The sequence below is a fragment of the Spea bombifrons genome, chromosome 2 (genome assembly GCF_027358695.1).
Source record: "Spea bombifrons isolate aSpeBom1 chromosome 2, aSpeBom1.2.pri, whole genome shotgun sequence".
NCBI classification, from domain to species: Eukaryota; Metazoa; Chordata; class Amphibia; order Anura; family Pelobatidae; genus Spea; species Spea bombifrons.
This window is the reverse complement of record NC_071088.1, coordinates 27,424,041-27,443,187: the sequence shown is the minus strand read 5'-3', so window position 1 is coordinate 27,443,187 and position 19,147 is coordinate 27,424,041. Positions and strand designations below refer to the sequence as shown.

The 19,147-nt window shown below is 38.0% G+C and overlaps 1 protein-coding gene across 1 annotated transcript in view; it reads left to right on the top strand.

Moving 5' to 3' along the window:
• PTCHD1 (patched domain containing 1) overlaps nt 1-19,147 on the top strand; it is a 60,802-nt gene that overhangs the window by 8,799 nt on the left and 32,856 nt on the right. The window contains exon 2 of the mRNA XM_053457273.1: nt 14,254-14,914. Coding sequence (XP_053313248.1) covers nt 14,254-14,914 — 661 coding nt within the window. The remainder of the gene's footprint in view (nt 1-14,253; nt 14,915-19,147) is intronic.

Genomic DNA, 19,147 nt, shown 5'->3' with positions numbered 1-19,147 from the left:
AAGATGTCTACACAAATCTGGCTTTTCCTTCTTGATAGCATGCACATTGCTCCTCAGGCTCATGGTTATGATGTCATAGCCCAGTGCCTCGATGACTACTAAACGGTTTCTGTGGCCTGGCTCATACATTAGGTGAGAGTAGGTTCTATTCTTAAACATATCAATTTAAATACTTAACATTTCTATAACCCAGTGCTATATATAGTGTAAGATGTTTAAGCCATTTTTAATTTAACATAGTGTTGACATCTGTCTGTGTTAAGATTCAGTATTTTTAAATATACAACGCAATATGCAATGGAATTTGTGTTGCAATCCTCAAAATAACTTTTTCTGCAATGTATTTGCACAGACCTTTAATACTTTAAACCAATGTGACTACTGGAACTGTTTTTGACAAGAGACCTACTGGCGTTCAAACCTTGTAATGGTTATAATGTAGCATTTTCTGTGCCAGGTAAAACTTGTAATGCAATGCATTTTAACTCTGGAAACGATTAGGCCTATATAACTGCATCTAACTTATTCCCGGAACCCTACTAATATTTCATTTCTGTAATCAGAAAGGACTTTGGCTGATATATAGGGAACATCATATATCTGAGCTTAAAACAAATGATATACATGAAAGAAGATAAATATCCAATAAATATATCAAAGCTTCTAGACAGTACAGTAATACATAACGCCAGAATTAGAACATTAAAAACCAGAATAATGGTAAAGAAAGGAAACAAGAGTATATCTGGAATAATAGCAATCTGTGCATATAGCATCATGGGGATATGTTTATGTCTTAGTTACTGTACTTTAATTACAACTCATTGGTTATGATGTAGTGTAAAAGGTCCACATATTCCCCCAGATAATGAAATAGTAAAGGTTCCATAGAAGTGATCAGACCTACTAGCTAGCTTTGGTTACTTCTTAAATACTTGTTGTCATTTATAAACTTTATTAAAGTGGTTATATAGTGCACAGTGCAAAACATTGATAGGACAAACAGGTTCATTACTTAATAAAAAACAATATATTATAATATACTATGTTGACCAGGTTAGGACATTAGTATAAACGCGAATGTCATTCCCCATCTAAACATCAGTTTCATTCCACCATATCCCCATTTTTTACCCCACACTATCATGTCCGCTCATGTGTTCAATACCACTCCATTATGCACAATATGTTGCCTGAGCATTCAAAGGAGCCATGTAAAACAAAGAAACCAAACTTTTTCTTGGGTACTAAAGAAGAAAACGTAGTAGTAATGGAACTCTTTAGTAGCCTAGCATCCATCATCATGGATAAAGTCAGAGTTATTAACCTCAGCAAGCTGGTTGACTGCTTTAAAAGATTTGACAAAAAGCTCAATCTGAAAGTCCCATTGTAGCATTCATCCTTAACTTGAAGGCCACTTCAAAATCGGTTCTCACACTAGGCACAGTTGCAAGAAAAAATATTTCCCCTTACAGTGGGAAAAGGAGCAAGAAAAGCTAATTCATGACACTCTGCTGTCATCTGGAAAGATTGCACCTCGTTCATCAAGGTCCTGTCCTGTATTGCTTAGCCACATGACTCTTTTCTACTAAAACCCATCTTATTCCTCACTCAAAAAGTTTAATCACATAACAGGTAAATTTTTTTTATGAATCTTTTTTCAGTTTCTATAGCAACATCCTAGCAGTAATCATTTTTGTGTCACATGATAATTAAATGATCCCGGCAAATCTTTACTTCTTGGAAGGGTCTGGGCATTCAACAGTACTAGAAACAATGTTTCTAATGTAGCATTTAGTAACAAAGGTAATACATTCAGAGGAAGAACCGCACCTTAATTATGATGTCATTTGTCAGAGCTGTACAACCAGTGTGATAGTATCTTTTATCAAAATGGTAGCAGCTTTGAATGATATTAATTTCACATTTATTTGATTCATTTTTATGCATACTTCAGAGATGACCGTTCCATTGGGTTGCATTTTACACATTTTACTTTTACCACCCATGATCAATAAAAATCCTCCACTATCCTCTAAAAAATAGTAGGGTTAGTTCAGCTAAAAATGGGGGCACCAGAAAGGGGAGATGTGTAAACTAGAGCCCAACCATAAGGCAGAAGCATATAAAGTGTTTTTTTTCCTTATGTAGTTTGTATTTAGTCAATAAAGTGGGAGCTGGGAGGACAGTTTGGTTTCAACTTGAAAAGTGGAATATATGAAATTATATATATATATATATATATATATATAAAATGTATTTTATCTGAATGTGACGGTGTGTATATGTGAACCAGTGTGAATGTGACATATATATATATATATATATATATATATATATATATATATATATATATATATATATATATATATATAGCTGTGTGTGTAATCTCTTCTGCTTCATAGTTTGTTCCTGAATAGCAGAAATAAAATGTGGTCACCCTAATGATGAGTGATATTCTTCAGTATTGCATTAACCGAATTAATTTCATTCTAGTACTTAAAGTTATTGTTCTTTTAATTAGGCGATCTTATAACAAGAGAATAAAGACTTTAAACAATCCTTGCAATCAGGGCTGGCAAGGGTATGAGAAGTTCTTTCAGTAATGCTGTGGTCATGTCTTCTCTCTTACATATCTCACTCAATTCAACGTGTCTTCCCTGTATAAATTGTTGGCACTATATAAATAAAAGATAATAATAATAATAACTTAATATAAAACTCATAACTGGGTCAACGGGTAAGCATTATCATAGCATTTCTACACAGGCCCATTGGTGAATGTTTGCTGGACAGGACAGTATGGCTTTTTAAACAGCTATACTACGGAGCCAACAGATTTTACTTGCCCCAGGGTCCACCAACCCACCCGCATTATGAATTTTCCATAATCTAACATACGATTACGGCCAATATACACCTCGTAGAAAACATTCTTTTCTATGAATGGCACAGATGAAGTAGCCTTGCATGGATTCTTTGCATATAATCATTTAGTTATGTACTTTGACAGGCATGCAAAATCGTAAACTCCGGTTGTGCCAAGTGCAGGGTGCCATGCTAATTATGAGTGCTTCGCTGTGCGATCATCCATGCTCCACAGTTTTTTGTTAATCATTAGCATCAGCACTGTCAGCAGTTTCACATTCATGCTGTCATCTGGATTGATTTTGTTAGTATCTTTAAATCATACTACCCACTTACTGTGTTCTTCACTTCACTGTCAGATCCCTTAGTAAAGATTGATTACACTGTGAGTTCCATAAGGAACAATGACATGCTCACTCTGGATCAAAAACAAACCAGCGTAAACAGTATTCCTTATATATTCACTACGGCTTTGTGCTGAATATGTATCCTTAAGGCAATGAAAAGGGCACAGTAGGGAGTCTTTCAAACACTGCTTTTAAATCTATTAATATGTGCCCGATAAAACATAGATATTTTTAGAGTGTAATTTTCTTTTGTTATTGTAGTAAATACACCAGTATATCACGTATCGTAAATTAGACATTACTCATTCTAGGTTAGTATCCCACAGGATATGTGGAAGAGCCTCCCAGCAAAAGGTGCTTGAGGTCCACAGTAGAGCCCTGCGCAGGACTGCTTTTTTAATCCCGCTCCCGCCCGCTCTCGCCCGCTCCCGCTGTTTTGAATCCCGCTCCCGCAATGTGGGTGTTCCACTCCCGCCACATTTGTGGCCAATCCCGCCCGCTCCCGCCACATTTGTGGCCAATCCCGCCCGCTCCCGCCACATTTGTGGCCAATCACGCCCGCCTCCTTACCTGATTTCCCGCGCAGTCCCGCAAGGCTGCCCTCGAGTTGTTCCCTCACAGCGTCTCTTCTCTTGCTCCGCCCAGGAACAAGGCGGAGTCACATCAAGTGACGTCACATCACGTGATTCCGCCTTGTTCATGGGCGGAGCAAGATAGGAGACACTGTATTGGAGCAGCGAGAAGGCATCTTTGCGGGACTGCGCGGGATTACCGGGACTCGCAGGTACAGTGCCTGACCGCCCGCTCCCAACCGCAGCCCCAGAAAGACCGCCCGCCCCCGCGGGACCCGCCTCCCAATGCAGTCCTTTAGTCCACAGGACCCGTGCGAGTGGCACTTTTATTTAATTTAAAAATGTCTTACTTAATGTAAGGAATATTTACTTTACTGAGGGGGTGCTGGATATGTGGAACAGCCTCCCAGTAGAAAAGGCTTTAAGCCTGCCGGACCCCAGAAAAAGTAACATTTTATAATTACTGTCAACTGTCCCAGAAAAAGTGTTAGAGGGAGAGATGACTCATCTATAGCAGGCAAACGAATGAACAAAACGTAACAAAATGTTGGCGTTTTTTGGCATTCGTTAGTCCAAGTTTGTCGGCACTCAATCACACAACATTGCTGATAATACTTATATGCCCGTGTGCAGCATAGCCCATAGATAATAATCCATAACACGCATTTGGGTCTTGCTTATTTAAAACAAAATAATTTTTATTCAACTTGACAAATCCTCATCAATGTTTCAGTCCATACTTGGAACCTTTATCGAGATGTCTATTTATGCTCTAGAAGGCACTTCAATACAACAACCGAATTACAAATAATTACACCTGTGCATCACAGCAATTAAGCATCGAAACGCTGGTCTCACTAGAGCTGATCAACCAACTAATATATCAATAGAAAGAAAGGAACCCCTAACGGTTACCATAGTAACTTGAGACTCTATATATATATATATATATATATATATATATATGAAACCAAAGAAAAAATGGGCACTCACAGGTCTTTGCAGTAAAGTGCATTAAGCACAATTTTATTTCAACCAGCACAGCCAACGTTTCGGACCACCTCCGGTCCTTTCTCAAGGCCCTTGAGAAAGGACCAGAGGTGGTCCGAAACGTTGGCTGTGCTGGTTGAAATAAAATTGTGCTTAATGCACTCTACTGCAAAGACCCGTGAGTGTCCATTTTTTCTTTGGTTTCATATATCTGGCTATTTTTGGAGCACCTGGGCAAATAAAAGCCTGTGTATATTAATAAATTCTCTGAGTGTGCAGCCGCTCCCTTTGGTTTGTGTATATATATATATATATATATATATATATATATATATATGTACATTAAGGACATGGGGAGGGACAGTGTCCAGAGTCTTTATCCAGTAGCACACACATTGAAGAAGTAAGCGAGATCTATCACCGCTTCTATGTCAATTTGGTCCACTGAAATGAACCGTAATTGTGATAAACGGTGGCCCTTTTGTAAAAAATGTCTCGCTACCGGTTTGTCTGATTTACCATCACGGTATGCAGTCATAATAGATGATCCGTGACCACAGATGTGTTCTCGTAAAGCTAGGTCTGTTTTCGCCATGTACAATAAACCACATGGGCATGTGAAATCTGTGCCGCATGTAATTCTATGTTTAATCAGCTATTTCTTACCAGTATGTGGATGAACAAACTGGTACCCATATGAGAACATGTAAAGCAATGTGATCTGAAGCAACCATTCTTGTGAAAGCCCATATTTGTAAGAATCATAACAATGCAGGGGTCTGAGATGACAAGTCTGTCTCACAGACTGGCACCATGCTTAAAGCACACCAGTGGGGGTTCTTTTGAGGTTCGTGCAATGAACTTTTCATCAGACAAAATATGTCAGTTCTCCCGTATCGTATCACCCACTTGTTGTGTACTTGCTGGTAAAAAACAGACGTTGGGAATTCTTAACGTTCTTCTATGGCTCCTGCATGTGTAATTTAGCACATTTTAACCACTTGTAACAATTTATTCTTATAACCTCTAAGTGTAAACCGAACCATCATTTCTTTTAATTGTATCTTGCAACTTGCTGGGTTAGAGTTATTATGGATAATAAATTGGGAATATGGAAGGGGGTTCTTCATGGAGCGTGGGTGAAAACTAGAGGCACGTATCACAGTCAGTTGGTTTACAAAATAAAGTGTAACCCATTGTACATTCACAATGAAAAAGTTCTATATCAAGAAACTGGATGAAGTCTCAAATTCATTGTAAACCGAACAGGGGAATGTAATGAATTGAGTGAGGATACCATTTCTTGAAGAGATTGCTCACTTGAACCCCAAATGTGTAACACATCCTCAACAAAAGGACATTAAAATAAAATTTGGATAATAAAAAATGGGCGTAAGTAATTGCTTTACTCATTGAGGTGCCCGAAATATGAAATATGGAGCACTGCACCGCAGTGAAGACTGGATTCCAGTTATTTGCTGGGAGAGGTAGGGGATGCCTTGTGGCTCCCTACCTCTTCCTTACAGTGGTTCTCCTCTTCGGAGGAACCAAGAAGACCCGACCCTCCTGCAGGCCTTCTGGCCAGGGTGGGAAGGAAAGGCCCTGGCATACCCCATGGGGGGTTGCCGGGCAAACAGTTTGACGTTGGATTGGAGCTTAGCTGCAATTCTTCACTGAATTCACGGAGCACATCATGAGAAGCACGACACCTCGGGCTTCCAAAAAAAAAAAACAGCTGTCCATGAGTGGTGATCTGGCTACTGCACCTCTTACCCGAGTTTTGTCTAAAGGCTGTCTTGTGCAGCGGGCAATTACTTTCAAGGGATCCAAGTGGATATAGAGACAAAAGGTGATTATTGTTGACTTTATTTGCATGCGCCTTCCCAGAATCCCGTGTGGCTGTGGCAGTATCATGAGGTTTCTGAGGAAACAACAAGCCTTCTGGCTTCTCTGCTGTTTGTAGATGAGTTTTTAATAATGCTTCTATCAGCATCTCTACAACATACTGCACTGGTGCACTCCTAAGGTCAGTCTGTCAATGACTGATACTGTGTGCGGTGTGGAAGGATCATTCTGTGTGTTATCATAAGCTTAGTGTTCTCAGTGTATATGAGACTCTTTATGATTTATGCATCTGGCTTAGTGATTAGATACAGATTTGAGACATACAGTATTTTTTTGACTATGATTAAGAAGCTTGTATGTTACTAATGGGGATCCGGCAGTTCTCTACTACAGTGTTCATACATTTTAATGTGTACTATGTGTCTTATAGCTTGTTTAATATTGTTACTATAGTTACAGTCTGGGAAGCATTGCCCCATCCTCGTTCACTTCCAGGTGAGGACACTTACCTATGTAGTTGGGTGATAGAATCACTCCGTTCTTCACATAGTAAGATTTTCTCTAATTATACTGTGTATGTTTACTAGGCAGTTCCCTTGATATATTTCTCCATCTTTTCCTCTCTATATATAGTGACATTGTACAGCCACTGGGAGATGTTTTGTGCATATTTTGTGCATGGATGACATGTAAATTATGTCTATGGTTCTTTGGAGTGGAGCATTTTGGAGAGCAGGATGGACTTATACTCCAAGTCCAATGTTGCAACAGACTGGGAGTCCATACCAGATGAAGCCTGCATCATATGCAAGAAGTGGACATTTAAACTCTCTGAAGGCTCACAATCTAGGAAATTGTGAACAGAGAAGAGGTTCCCCTGTGCTCCCAGGGCTAGGAGAGGCAATAAAAAAGATCCCAAAGTCAAGTGTGGCACTACCTGCCTGAATCCTTGTGCGCTGTCTGGGGGAGTTTTCCAGGGACTGGTTCAGCTGGGTCTAGCAGGGAAGTTAGTGAATAGTTGGGCTAGCCAGTCTGAGCCAGAGAAGTGTAGCCAGAGAGGGCTCCAATTGGGAGCTAATGTTTTATGATTTTTATTGTGAGGATATCTGTGGTATTCCTTTGTAAATAAAATCACACTTCATCAGAATACTGCTGAGCCTTATTGCCTTAGAGGGTCAGTAAAAGTGACTGTATTGACCGTCAGCTACGGGGTTTTGTAAAAACTAATAAAAATTTTAAAAAAATAAATATATATATATATATATATATATATATATATATATACACACACATATACATATAAATATATATATTATGGTAGAAGTATACAAATTATAAACTGGAGTTGGACATCACTGATATATGTGACTCTGCTTGAAGGGTAACAGATAGCTCCGTTATTACTGCAGTTAAACTCTATGGCAGAGGTTAGGTCATTGTCAAGGTAACTATGGGGGAAATAGGGAAGTGATGGGGGTTGGCACTAATCAAATACAAGCAAGATGTCTGTTTATTTCTATTGTTACATACAATTTTTGTGGGAAAAAACAACAACAAAAATATTAAAAATGTGCTTTCCATATTACATAAAAAAAATTTTTAACGATTTTACTGAAATAGTAAGCTGGTTGATCTCAAAGTGATTAAATAGGTGCACAGAATAACCATATACAATCATTAAAAAGAGAATGTAGCAAATGTCTTATAAACAATATAAAAATACTTGTGTGCTGTTTTATTTATAAATGTGACTAGAAAATCTTTATTAGACACATCTGTTGCTTGAGCATTCATTATTCCCCAGGAAGAAAATAATCTATCCAGCTGGAAGGTTTTACCGGAATCACCATTGGCTCTGTATATCCCCGCAAAGCCCTGTCCGCTTCATACCCCCTTTCTGAAATAACAGGCCCGGGTCATACCACACACTTTCTCATATACCCCATGAGCTAGAGTAGAGTTGTCATCCAAAGTTGTGGGTCTGATCACACAGATGGGGAGGAACGTAAGCCAGAGCTGGGAACGCTAAATGTTCCTTTCCTTTATTTAGAAGGGTAGTTGGGCATCTGGAAGGATGCTCTCTAAGGTCTGTGTGTCCAGAGAGCTAATTTACCTCAGCTCATAGCTTGCTCATGCACCTGTATTGGCCATGTACAAATCCTAAATGCCTTACGCCAGTCCTTGGCAAACTGCCTCGCAGTATGTAAAATCCATGCACTGAGCTGCTTTAATTATTCCAGTGTATATATTATACACACACACACTGCACAATAGATGTGAACTAATATGACAATCATATTAAAAGTCCTGATGTAAGCACTTCTCATCTAGTCAGTTAATATATTAAAGGTTTAGCTATGCAATACATAGATCTGATATGGTAAATAGTATCCGCTCCAAATAACCACTATAGGGATCTTAGCTCTTGATATGTGAATATACATATCAGATGTTTCACATAGGTTAACTGCATTCCACTTTTGGTTCTCATAGTGTTAATGTGCCAGCAGCATATAAGTTTTACTTTGGATGACTCATGCGGTCTCTATCAGTGGTAAGGTGAGAGTTTCCTTCGTGCTGTATAATAAAGCAATCAGTGCATGAGCTGTTGTAAGAAGTGTATCTATTTACTTGTCTGGTACACTGCATTGAAGAACAGCTTTGTGCCTTGGTAGAAGCTCTCTCGTCTCTTTCCTCCTATTGATCTTCAAATATGATTCCTGTCTGACATCTGCTCCTCAGCATTCATACATTATACATCCTATGTATATTACAAGACATTCTCCCATATCTTCCACCCCATGGTTATTCGAACATCCTTGCGGCAGCTGTCATACCTGCTCCATGATGTTCTTAATTGATTGTGGTCCATCCTATACAGTTGCTGCTTAATGCGGCCATATTTCCAATGCATCTTATTTTGGCTTTAGAAGTCTAGAAGAAAGGAGGGTTTAATACGAGGGGATTTGACTGTGTGGGATCAGGAGATTTGAAGAAGGGAAGACAGACATAACTTTTTTATGAATTAGTTATTGGAATGCATGAAATCAGAAAGAAGAGGAGATGTCATTGTGGTCAGAGTTTATATTATCAGAAGATTGGATCCCATGACCTCATTACTGAGACCCATTGCTGGTTTTCCTTGAAAACATTCTAGGCAGCTCCATATGGTGGTAGATAGATTCTGCTAATTCATGTTTCATCCCTGTCATACCTTTGTCACATCAAGCTCTTCATTTCCCCAACTACACCCATTTCCATCCATAACACATTTAACATAAATGTATTAAAAATGGAATTAAAGTTCTCCCCACAAAGAAATATCCTAAGTAAATAAAAAATGAAACTATAATCTAACCTCGCCAATGGTATCTGCAGTGGCAAGACTGATAGCCCTCATTCCCCCCTCAGCAAAAACCTTGTGGTGCAGTTTCCAGATAACACAGTCCACCCAGTGACATTTTAAGAGCCCCCTAACATGTGGTTGCAATAACCCCATCTGCATGATACACCAGCATATGTCGTCGTCCTCATCTCAGGAAGCACACCCTCTTCCACACGGAGCGATCTGCTGCAAAATTTCTGAAAATCAGCACACCTGAGCTAATCCTGTGGCAGTAATGTGGGACTCTCCTAGGAAAGTCAGTACAGTCTGTAACCAGGGCCGGCCCAAGACATAATGCTGCCTGGGGCGAAGTTTAAAATGCCCCCCCCCTGCCGACGCCAGGGATCATTATCTACCCTTCCTCTCCTTCATTCCTTATTATCTACCCTTCCTCTCCCTCCCATTTATCTACCCTACCCCACCCTTTGTACTTCACTTACCGTTCAGCAGTCCTGCGGCGAGTCTCCCTGCTCTGCCACGGTGCGCGCTGCTTTACTGCTGAGCGCCAGAAATGACGTCATATTCCAGCTCTCAGCATTACAAGCTAGAGGGCTCGCAGAGGAGAGAGAGGGGCACCGAGCGGGTACTGAAAACTTGATAAGCGAAAACCACTCGGCGCCCCTCTCTCTCCTCCGCTTAATAAGAAAATAATAATAAAAACGGCACTTGGGGCGGCAAAGTGCTGCCCCTTCAAAAGTACCGCCTGGGGCAATTGCTCCACTCTGCTCCATGGTAGGCCCGGCCCTGTCTGTAACCCAATTCACAGCCCATTTTTACAGAATGGCTCTTGTGTTTCTCCTGCTTTCAGGCTGTGCATGCATAAGGCTTCAGAAAATCTGGAGAGCTTTTGTGTTTCCTAGACAGTAGATAAGTACTAGAAAATATTCTTCCACTGAATCAATGCCAAATCCATTAAGTGACAATTAATTGAAAGTATACATTTCTGGCAAACACGGTATCTTAATCCTGCAAATGTTAAGCGTTGCTCTGTTTAAATGCCCAGGGGAAAACGTGACAGTAGCTTTCACAACTTACTCCGTCAGAATGCAGTAAAATACATTTTAAAAAAATACACATTAAAATGCCTTGCTCTTATATACAAAAAATATGCATTATATGCAAAGAATCAAAATCATGTATTTAAACGGTCATAGTAGAAAAAAATATGAATGGATACCATGTATTGCATTTCCTAGCTCACTTCAAGGGTCGGGAGTGTAAGCCTATCATGTTCAGCGAAGATCACTCCCTTTAAAGTAAATACTTGAGATATTTTTCCAGCCATTATCAGTTAATCAGAACCAAGGTTTTAGAAAATACATATTATTTACCTTGCCTCCACTAAATCTATAGAGGTATTTACTCTTTTGATTCCTTACCCACAGTTGCATGGGCTCCCTCGTTGGCATATGCATTTTGCTTTAGAACACAGCATAAGACTGGAATACATGATCCAGATTTTCCGCCTAAATATAGTTGTTTCGATCTCATTGGATCTCATCAGTGCAGCAATGGAAACCATTCAAGCTCATGCAAGTAAATCTGAATTGTCATTGTAGTGTTTATGGAGAGTTACGCATTTGTTACAAATTGCATAGGAGCAGATAGCGTGGAAACATCGTATTTCTAAAAATACAGTATTTCCTATTTCATTAATACTGACACTTTTTGTCCCATTAATGCTATATATACAGACTTTTTGAAAATAAGGTGGAAATAGGTGCATCCCTTGCGACCATGGCAGGTCCGCTCTATGCTGTCTACTGTTTTTCCTTGAATGTTTTGTTTCTCCTGTAATCATGTTGCCTCTAGCTTATAAACTCTAGTAAGCAGACAGGCATTCCAGTTTTTGGTAATAATATTTTATTTGTAAGAGGTTTTCTTCTTTGTTTACATCTCATGTTGACAAAGCAACACATTCTAATAAGAATCATTTCAAAGGAGCTCTATAGAACCCTCACATTACTAAATTCCGTTTGACAAATTTCCATCCCCCTGACACCCAAAGGGTTAGATTTAATGCTATCTGATTGTGCTTTCCTAGCTACTACATCTCTGCCAGGATTGAAAGACATTGATGTCATTAAATGAGATGATGATAAACACGAGATGCCAGCGAAAATCAAATTAACTTGATTAAGCTTCGCTAACAATTTCAAGGAAATGTCTATTACCGTACATTGAGAAAATAAAATATGCCCCCACCCCTATTATAGTTCTTGTAGATGAGTTCTTTTTTTTTTAAAGTAAAGTTGTCTCATTATTTAGCTATGACCATTGTTTTAGAAATCTGTAGCAAGAAGTAATTTGCAATACTTTTAGATTTCCTAGAAATAAAGGCACACAACTGTAGAAATGAGTTGGTATATACGATTCCTACTTCAAACATCAGTGATGAAGATATGGTAATTAATCAGAAAATGTAGCTTTGGTAGCATGCAATTATTAGTAGAAAAGCACTGCTGGAGGAGGGTTAATTGGCACTTGTGTTGTATAAGGTATAGATAATGCCAGGCTGTTAAAGCCCTTATTATAATGCTCTAGGAATATTTCTATCGTAAGGAAATGAACAACAATAAAAACTATACTCAAGGCCCACTTATTGTGTGTGTGTCAATGTATTTTATACAGATAGCACTGTGTGCTGTGCAAATTCCCTTGTAAGAAATGGATTCTGCTTGGCCTTAAATGAGAGCAGTGGACATCCTTTGCACAGTATAGGGACATTAATCCATTCCACTGGCTGATGATTATTCTGGGATCTATACACCATTTTACCCATCCCTTTCTTAATGTTTGTACCTTCTACCAAACTAGCCTCTACCTCTCTCCTTTTCATCTCTCATCCATTTATCTCCATTTCTTCTACCATGCCTCCCTCTACTTATCTCAATTTCATTGCTAATCCCTCTCTTTTATTTTTTTGTACCCTGGATCCCTCCACCGATGTCCATTTCATTGTTATCCATCTCTTTTTATTTCTGCTGCCCTACCTCTCTCCACATTTGTTATTTGTGGCATTTTTCTTCTTACTAGACTTGGGCACCGGCCAGCTCTTCGTGTTCGTCCTCATGTTTGCCTTTTTAAAGGTCTGTACGAGCAACTCTATTGGTCACCGGCAGGGGCCTCCTCTGCCATCAACCAATCAAGGGCAGCTGCTCTTCATTGGTTGATATCAGACGAGCCCCCTGCTGGCGATCAATAGAGTCGCTCGTACAGACTTTTAAAATCCTGGCGCTGAAACTCGTCCTGGGGAGACCACTGGTCTCCCCACTCCAGGAGTTAAAGGTCCGTATGAGCGACCAATAGAGTCTCTCTTACAGACCTTTAACTTCTGACAGCGGAACTTGGAAGGTTCCAGGAGTTAAAGTTCCGTGCGAGCGACCAATAGAGTCGCTCGTACGGACCTTTAACTCCTGATGCTGAAACTTGGCCTTGGGAGGGAACAGGGGTAAATGGTCCATGTGAGCGACTGTATTGGTCTCCGGCAGGAGCCTCCTCTATCATCAAACAATCGGTTGATTCCAGAGGAGGCCTCTGCAGGCGACCAATAGAGTCGCTCGCATGGACCTTTAACTCCTTGCACAATCCTATGGATTCTTGCTCCTGTTAACTCCTGCGATGCTGCATAGACAAGGTAGGCGAGAGGGTGAAGGGACCAGGGAGATCAGTTAGAAGATTATTTGTCTTTGTGTACGTTTTGCCGCTGCCATGTTCGTTTGTTCAGTATTTGGGCTGAACAACGAATACGCACCCTTCGTGTTCGTTTTCATGTCCGTCCGAATACGAATGCACAAGTCTACTTCTTACATTTCTGTCAAATACTTGACATTACCCCTTCTAAAATATATCAGTCTTCTATTCTTTTCCCTTTCCTGCATCTCGATTCCATCTTGCTACATACAGAAAGTGTGAATGTTTGAGGTGCCTTAAGGTTCCTGCAAGGTTACTTTGTTTACAGTAAATTGTGATAAGATTATCATATAAATAATGTTCTTTAATTCAATGACAAGTAATATAGTAATGTGTGTTACCTATTTATAGAGTGCCAGCAGATTCCATGTGGCTATTACGATAATAATTATTTAATGGTAACTTGTAAACATTGGGTAATATTGCTAAATGTAGAGCAATCACAAGGAGTATTCCATTCATATAGGACTTTACCCCAGAATTGTTATCTATAATTATAGTCCAGCGCAAAAAAAATCAATAAAATAACATTTTTTGTTTTTGTTTCTTATAGCTGCATGCTGCAGTGAAAAGGATTCAAGTTCACAGACCTGGTTTTAATTATACATTTGCCCACATTTGTATGTTGAGCAACGAGAAGACGTGTATAGTGGATGATATTGTCCATATTTTGGAAGAACTGAAGGCAGCTCGCTCACTTAATCGAACAAATTTTATCATCACCTATCCAATCACCCAACTAAAGGATGGCAGGGAAGTGTACAACGGCCACCAGCTGGGAGGTGTCACAGTCCACAGCAAAGATCGAGTGAAGTCTGCTGAGGCCATTCAGCTTACATACTATCTTCAGGCCATCAACTCACTCAACGAAGTTGTGGCAGCAAAATGGGAATCCATTTTCTGTGAGACTGTGGAAAGCTTTCAGAAATCAAACAGGGAAGTTAAAATGTATCCTTTCACATCTTCATCACTAGGAGAGGATTTTCAAAAGACCAGCAGGGTTTCAGAACGTTACTTGATTACAAGTCTTGTGTTAGTTGTCACGTTGGCCATCCTCTGTAGCTCTATGCAGGACTGCGTTCGAAGTAAGCCATGGCTTGGCCTCCTTGGATTGGTGACCGTTGGCCTTTCAACACTAACTGCCGCTGGGATCATCAATTTGACAGGCGGAAAATACAACTCTACCTTCTTGGGAATTCCATTTATCATGTTAGGTAATATGTTGCACTGGTTTCGTTTTTTATCACATCTTTTACATGTTCCAGTGTGTTTTGTGTATGATTTTTCCCAAGCACAACCAAAATACACTTATGCCTGCAGAATTAAAGAAAAGGCTGAACAGCTTACAATTAAATATTTTAACTTCAGAACACAACTAATATGGTGGCAGTAATGGTTTGGCAAGGCATTATAGTTAAAAAACAACGCCTGTAGCTCATTGTATTTACGATTTGGAATAAAACGCGTTTACCATTTAAGTGCCACAGGGTTATACTCATTCATAATTTGCTATTGTTTATGCAATGAACATCTGCACAGCTGCTAATTTTCCAAATTACAATTTATGCCAAGCAGAGTTTACTTCTATTTAGACAAATTGGATATTTGAATAGGAAATTGCTAGATTTATAATCATATTGTCAGCAGAAAAAAAAAAAAGATGGATTATCACAATTAACAAATGTGACCTGAAATCCAGCAATCTTGGGAAGAGGGAAACAGAATGTTAAGTTTGCTGCCAAGTTTGAATAATGGAATGTTTAGAGCTATGTTCTAAAATTATCATTCTTAAGTAAATTGCATTTAATTCATTTATTTCAAAGAAAATGTTTAATGTTGCTTACGAGGGCGTTTATGTCATAGCTGGAATTTGCCTATACTTTATCGCTCCTATCTGTTGCTTTCACACTATCAGTGCGGATCATAATTAGTTTTCAATAGAAATACACCAAAGAGATTAGATTTACGTCACGCCGGTTTATTGTGTATGCTCATGTTTACATGTACAGCAGCACATGTGCATTAATCAACTATACTTCCAGACCTGAACCACTCAGACGCAATTTAAATCACTTGTTGAGCCAGATGATGGCTTTTAATGGGTGGTGAACCTGCCCATGTAATGATACCCACCTATAAAAATCCATTCTTGTTGCATGCATTTCCATTATTATTGGCTGTAACTTTATGGCTGTTGTGCCTTCCAATTAATTTGAGGTCAATGTGGAATGATTGGAGTATAAGAGATTCTAACCCAAAGATGGATATCTATTAGGCCTTTGTTACAAACAGAATAGACAGGTTTTATCTAACTTTTTGAACTGCGGCTCGTTAAATATTTAGATTTTATTGAATACTGTATGTTTTTGCTTTGTTTGGAGTAGCAAGACTTTTTTTGTCATTTTAGTGTGGTTGAATGTTGTTATATTTAAAAAAAGTCTATTAAGTTATTAGTACTTTTTGCATTTGTTGTGTCACTGCTTCACAGGTATCACATTTGGTAAAAATCCACTTAGGCTTCCCATTCGTAGCCCCAAACTTTAGTGATCCAATGCCCAGACTAATTTTGTCCCTGGTCCCCAGCCAAATGAAGAATCCTCCTTTTGAGACTAATTCAAATTTTCATAGCTGCTTTATATATACCGCAAAGTTTAGGAAATAGTTATATTTTATGGATTTGTTTTTGTTTAATAAAAAAAAAAACCTTTGCCTAAAGCAGTTAAATCAAAGTACTCTAGTAGTAATGGTAAAAAAAATATATTTTAATGCTGCATTGACTTAATCAAATAAAATGAAAAACTGGAAATTAGGGATACATTTCACGTCTATTCTTGTGGAACCGCAGTTGCAAATGATGATAATAATAATTATTATAATAATATTACCAATAGTCTGTTCTTTTTTATTTGTATTGCCTATGGTTAAGTATAAAGTAAAACTTACAGTTGAAAAGTAACTATATTCCCTCAGGGGAGTTTAGAGAATAGGAGAGGCCCATATGTGTGACTATACAACAAGCAGCAACATTTCAGTAGAAGAGAGATAACGTAATGGTGAGAAATCATTATGATAACATTGAGATAAGATGCTCCCATGATATACATTAAGTGTTTTTCTATACTATACATTATATATGTTAAGCCTTAAACACCATTAGAGAGGTTTATAATAACATATATTTACCAGTATATAATATGTACTAAATATGACAGATCCACTTTAAAATAAAAAAAAACAATTTTAGCCGTTATTATTTAATGAACACATGACATTTATAACAATTAAATAAAAGTGTAGTGACTAATTTACATAAATTCTTTACTATCTATGTAGGAGCAATACTCCCATAGTGGATTTCGTGTACTTCATTAATAACATTGTGACTTTCAATACACAATAATGAAGTAGTCTCTGGGGCGACTTTAGCAATTACGATGCATTCACAATTAGATTTACAGCTGAGTAACAGTTTATTATTCAGTTTGAAATCTGAATAATGCTACTAAAATAGGATAGCGCTGCACGTTCAGATTTTTTTTTCCGGCAATTTTGAAATATATGCGTGGGAAAATGTTTCTTTTGGTCACATTGAATTACTCAAAAGATGCCAAAAAGAATTATCATTGTGCTTCTTAAATGATTTTCTGATATTTTTTATTTATTTCATGAAACTAACTTTATCATTTTTGATGTCATAGATTTTTTTTTTGGATTTTTGATCACGAATTAACCCTTATTCCTAAAGTAACATTGGCTTTTTTAATGTCTTTATGTGAACCTTAAACTCAGAAACCTTTATAAAAAGTCATGTGCATAAACTAGATAAAGATCTATCTATCTATCTATCTATCTATCTATCTATCTATCTATCCAGTTATCTGTTGTTCTTTTTTATATATATATATATATATATATATATATATGTATATATATATATATGAATCATAAATGTTTTTACAATAATTTTAATGCATGTTTTAATCTTTATTAAAGATAAGTTAACATACTGGAAGTTAAAGGATTTAATTCCACTGGACTTTATAAGTCTTTAGACTTGTGCTAAATTACCAACAATACTAAGGCGCATCAGATGAATTAAATAATTTCTTTTTACATTCATGTTCCTTAAAATAATATTCAATGAATCTAAAAACATTTTAGTAATATCTACATCAATTTAAGAGACGTCTTGTGTAGCTGCTTCATCCCCTAGGTACAAAACTGAATGCTCCTTTAAAATGGCTTTTTCTTTTCTATTCAACTGAATTGTCGAAAACATATATCGTAACAGTCTAATACATTTGGGTGTTTTGATTCTAAGTGGATGATAAACATTGTATAGAGGGAAAATTGCCATTACGTTTTATTTTGGGGGCATTACTGCAATCTCAGCAGACAGAAATCATATTGTAAAGCAATGACGGATAACTTTTCTCAGAGAAATATCATGAATCCCTGTCAGGCACTGATATGCTACAGCGCTAAACAGCATCCCGAGAGAGTAACCTGCTGACTCCCATCATCTTGTCAACCCTTAATCTGAAGAATCCTATATGTCAGTCACCATCAAAGTCAGCTGTTTATTACACACATGGGCTAGTTTTATGATAACTGGCTGTAGTATAGCAGTGGCCTAAAACAAAGTCATTAGCGCTTTATAGACAGGGAAGACATTTCAAATAATTCTCTTGGGCACGGAAAATCGATTAATTTTATATTGTTTGATAGCCCAATGTGAATATTCCACCGATGACAACGTATGTATATGAAATATGTGTGTAGAGAGGGAGAAAGGATGGGTGGTAAGAGGAAAGACAGCAAGAATTAGAGGAGGGAGTTATATCAAATCACAACATTAATAAGATAAATGTGTACAGTTTGAATTTTATTTTCATTAAGCGGTGGTAATATTAGTCTGTGTTGTTAACTGTATAGTGCATTTATTGTAAGTCAGGACCATTCACTAGATGTTGAGTGCAAGTGAACTGGCTGAAAATGTGTAACTTACTAAATGTTCATAATACTAACTGAACTGCATATGGTGTAAATACTGTATCTATTTTGGGCTAGTTTTATTTTATGAGATGTACTTTGTACATTGGACAAGACTAGATAGCCTGCGTTTTGATGTTTGTCAGGATGTGACAGATAGAATATGAAATGGGATATGGGAAGCTAAGCAATATCAGGGTCAGAAAATGCATTTCAGAAAAAATATTAGGAGCACAGCTTCCATCGACCTCATTGAGCATGTGCAGGAAGCATACTTAAGTGTGCTTCCTGCTTTCAGCAGAAGCAGCCAGGGGAAGAGGAAAACAAGTATAATTTTGTAACTACAATGTAATCTATTCACCAAAAAATTGAGTGGTCAGTTTAGTTAAGGGATAACTTGACTGACCAGACCTGACTGAGGTTGCATGCCCTCACAGATTTATTAAATACCATTT